The following is a 4740-nucleotide window of genomic DNA, read 5'->3' as shown; positions in this document are numbered from 1 at the left end:
AACAACTCCGTGGCTGTTCTTGAATGGCCCAGCCAGAGCCCTGACTTAAACCCAATTGAGCATCTCTGGAGAGACCTGAAAATGGCTGTCCACCAACGTTTACCATCCAACCTGACAGAACTGGAGAGGATCTGCAAGGAGGAATGGCAGAGGATACCCAAATCCAGATGTGAAAAACTTGTTGCATCTTTCCCAAAACGACTCATGGCTGTATTAGATCAAAAGGGTGCTTCTACTAAATACTGAGCAAAGGGTCTGAATACTTATGACCATGTGATATTTCAGTTTTTCTTTTTTAATAAATTTGCAAAAATTTCTACATTTCTGTTTTTTTCTGTCAAGATGGGGTGCTGAGTGTACATTACTGAGAAATAAAATGAACTTTTTTGATTTTTGGAAAATGGCTGCAATGAAACAAAGAGTGAAAAATTTAAAGGGGTCTGAATACTTTCCGTACCCACTGTATTTATGTGTGACTGTGCATTAAGGGTTTATTTCAACCAAACCAGAGTTGGTGATTGTTGGAACAGCGGCAAGACCAGCTACAACGGTTTTGGTGAGTTATATTTTGTTTGAATGAAATGTGTTTTATGATGAGTTAACCAGGCAATTAGTTGGGTGGAAGAGTGAAACTTGAATTCAGGCGGAGATAGATGATAAAGCACACACACACACACACATACACACACACACACACACACACACACACACACACACACACACACACACACACACACAAATAATAAATCTCCTATTAAATATTTAGATAGAGAAGATAGAGCCAGAGTATATGTTACTTGAATGTTCCTCACTTCTTTGTGTTTACGTGTGAGAGAAAGAGGAGCTGGAGGATTTTAGTAAGGATTGTTCAGGCAGTTAGAGCTCTTTTTTATTTAGTTGCATCCTGACACCAGGATTCTTCCCCCAGCTAACCACTCAGGGCTCACTGAGCACCGCAGCAAGCTGTAGAAGTAAATGGAGCACTAGCTGTCACACTGTGTCTAACAGAGGAGTTTCAGTATTGGTGGGAGGTCAGTGACCTTGTATTGCCAACAACGGAGAAGCTAAAAGAGCTTTCTTGCTGTCTCAAGGGCCATTTGTAGCACCAGAACACACACACACACACACACACACACACACACACACACACACACACACACACACACACACACACACACACACACACACACAGGGCCTGAGATCCAGACTAATGGCTTATTTGTGTTTCTTTAAAAGTACTGTGGGAACTAGGCCTACTGGTTATGTTGCACATGCAAACACACATACACATACACACACCCCTAAAGTACATATAGTGATTTACACACATAAGAGATTTCTCTTTTTCAACAAGTAATTGCAAACACCTGCAACATGCTGTCTCTCACGCATACGTAAACAAGCACACACACATGCACACTTACAGTTTTCTTATCCACTTTAGGCTTATCTGGCTTTTCTGAAGTGTTAGAGGAAGCCTCGCTGACCCGCTGCCCAAAGTCTGAGAGCATTAATAATTCACCAAGTTGATGTCTTCAGCCAGGACTGTAAATACACATATACACATGCACCCCCCCCCACCACCACCACCACCACCACCACACACACACACACACACACCCACACACCCACACACGACCAAGCAAGACCAACAACAACATGCTCTTGAATTCCCCAGAGTCATTTTAAGAGAGTTCTGATGCTATTGAGCGGAAAGCAAAGGATATGAAGAAAGCAGAAAGCTCAGTTGCTTCCACTTTGTCACATGAATGAGTGGTTGAATAACAGAAAGGCACCCTGCAGGTTTTGCTCTCATGAAGCAAGGTTAGTGTGTTTTAGCCAACTTTTGAGCTTATATCTCAAGGCTTTTCAGTCTCACAGGGCTGGCTCAGGCTGAAACACATGACCACAGTAACCTGCTCAGTTAGCCTGCTTCAGGGCAGGTTACATTCAGACCAGAGAGCATCAAATCAAAATCATCAGTCAACTCTGTTTCAGCAGAATCCATCCTGTTAATTGTGCTGAATTATTTTTGCAGCGTAACTGAGTGGTTCAGTATCACTAGTAGACCTGTTAACTTGTCTTAAGGCCTAGCCACACCAAAATTTAAGACTGAAATTTCATAGCGAAATCCGTTAATACCAACTGAACTATTAGTAATTTGTGAATTTTTTGTGTCAAGTTCAACTTGAACATGAATTTTTGCCTCACAAACTTGCACCAATAGCAAACTGTTGACCAATAGCAAGCCATCTTGACGGAACAAGCGAGAGTCCAAAATGGTGGGAGCTATCTTAGCTTATTAGCTGTGTTGGATCATTTACTTTTTTAACCTCCTGTCCTCTGCTCAGTGGTACAAATACACCTTTTAAATAAACTGTGTGAATTTATTGTCCCATTAACAACTAATCTAACAGGGTTGCTCACTGACGATCAGTAAGCCATTAGCAAGATCGTTTGCTCAGTGAGCCTTTTCCCTCTTTAATAAAAGTCTGCTGAATAAAATGATGTAGCCTACCTTTTGGAGAGCGATTGCCAAGAGGGAGCAAACAAAACAGTGCAGGGGAAAAAGACAGAAGCTCGACTGACTTGCATTTCCCAACTGGCTAGTGTGTTTTAGAAGGAAAAGCGCATTAAAATTCAAGATCCACGTTAAGATCTTTGAACTGCCAGTCATAACAAGACTGTATTCAAATAAAACTGACAATTCCATGATGTGGTCAAAATTAATTTTTTTAGGCACCACATGATGTAAATAAAATATGATAAAGGATTAAGTATACTGTTGGTTTTTATCACTTCTTTATGCAGAAAACCTAACCCCCCCCCCTTTCTTTTCCTCTCTGTCTGTTGTGGTCCAGTGGGTCGGACAGGGAGCAGTGGTCATTGGAAGCCAAGGAGGATCCACCAATTCCCTGAAGACACCACCATCGCCATGACCACACACACACACGCACACACACACACAGACACAGAGCCTCGGTGTGGTAGAAAGATAGATAATGGACAGTGTATTAAAACATACAGTACATGGTGTGACTAACAAGCAACTAAGTAGTAACATCAACTAAAAGCCATTACTTAAACGGGTGTGTCATTAGATTTAACAAGGCTTTAGTGTGGTAAGACTTACTTACTTTAGTCCCTTCACATTCAAGAAACACTTAACTACATTCCAAATGAACTACGAGAGTACTTTCATTAGTCATTATAAGTTGGTACTGACAGTATTAACAGGTTGAGATCATCTTACAGGTTAAGCTGTTTTAGCAACTTGCAGTCTGTGGACCAAAATCATTTATTTTTAGGCCAACATGTGAAGCTGTTACTTGTGATTTGTGCAAGCTATAATAGAAACAGTAAGAGTTAGACAGGTGAGGTTAAAGAAGTAGAAAGGACAGAGATGGATTTCTATCCAGATCATCAAAGTTTCAGCTTTTTTCGACATTTGTTTGGCTGTTGTGTTGAATTCAAACTCATGCATTGGTAAAGTGTTGCTTACACTGTTGTTACAGCAGACGTGAACAAAGGAGATTTTCTTGGTGTAAAAATTAGTTTTTGTTCTATGGGCAACTTTCGCACAGAACACTTCCTGTAAAGATGTAAACTTGAATGGATTTGCTCCAAGAACGTGTAAAGCAGCTGACAAAGGAAACATAGAGGGGCGGATTCACAAATAATGGATTGCAGCCGCTGATAGCATCATGAATTGTGCTTCACTTGCAACCGCTGTTTGCTCTGTCTCAAGGTCTAATTCACAATGGATATTGCTCTAATGATATTACAGTGCAGACATGCCCATGATGTTTTGCATCTGTTAAATGTTAATCTGTAATTTTTTTGTAGTGGTCCCAGAAATATTTGTTCTTAAAGTATACTGAAGTACCAACTCACACAACTGCTTAAGCAACATTTGAGTTAGAAAATGTTATAGATGCAACTTTCTACTCATATCTTTGAATGTTTTTTTGAAAGAGAAAATATTCTAATTATCTGTTAACTCCCCCCTGCTCTTTCATTCATTTCTGCAGGATGCCTCTGTATGGAGAGTTGTGTCAGACTGATGTCATATCTCTAGGAGCATGGAGAGCTGTTTTCTTTACTCTGCTCTGTGCAGGGCTGTTACAGTGCGTAGACATTGTCTCTGCTTCTCACAGCAGTAGGTTTTATGTTTCATTTCCTCGTGGTGAATATCAGTAATTGTACTGTCTGTGCCATCTGCGTGCATATGATATACTATTCCTTTGCTTGGCTACAGTCACCACTGCCATGATCGCTGGAAAATCTGTGTGTGAAACACCTTATAAACACACATACCACCAACTCTCTGAAGATGCTAATAATTTCACTCTAACTTGCTAGCGTGTGGCTATTAGCGCCAGTGTTTGTGAGTCAGACTTTCTTAGCAGTGAGGCTAATTTGAATAGAAAATGGCCAATTGTGCACCAAATGTGCTCATATTACCAGATTTAAATTCATGCAAATAGCACCAGTGCACAGAGACCCTATTGGCTTGGCAGCGTAGTTAGGGGTGAATTTCACCCTTTGTGAGTGCTGTGGGAGTTAACACTGTTTCTTTTGTCCTATTTGTGCAAGTTGCGCAGTGCTTTTGTGAGTTCGCCCCAAAGTGTTTTTATTTACTGCATGGTAAATTGTCATACTTTGTAAACAGGGTGTGGTCAAAATAAAAGAAACGAAACGAAACTGCTGGTGGCAGTGAAAGTGGCATTTTTTTTTTTC

At 40.6% G+C, this 4740-nt stretch overlaps 1 protein-coding gene across 1 annotated transcript in view; it reads left to right on the top strand.

The window, feature by feature from the left end:
• The window catches only part of LOC123961299 (synaptotagmin-9-like), a 53724-nt gene extending 50344 nt beyond the window's left edge, over positions 1-3380 (top strand). The window contains exon 8 of the mRNA XM_046036565.1: positions 2862-3380. Within this exon, the coding sequence (XP_045892521.1) occupies positions 2862-2939 (78 nt within the window). The 3' untranslated portion in view covers positions 2940-3380. The remainder of the gene's footprint in view (positions 1-2861) is intronic.
• The last annotated feature ends 1360 nt before the right edge of the window (positions 3381-4740 follow it).

This window comes from Micropterus dolomieu, linkage group LG22, assembly GCF_021292245.1.
Source record: "Micropterus dolomieu isolate WLL.071019.BEF.003 ecotype Adirondacks linkage group LG22, ASM2129224v1, whole genome shotgun sequence".
NCBI classification, from domain to species: domain Eukaryota; kingdom Metazoa; phylum Chordata; class Actinopteri; order Centrarchiformes; family Centrarchidae; genus Micropterus; species Micropterus dolomieu.
This window is presented reverse-complemented; position numbering and strand designations above follow the sequence as displayed.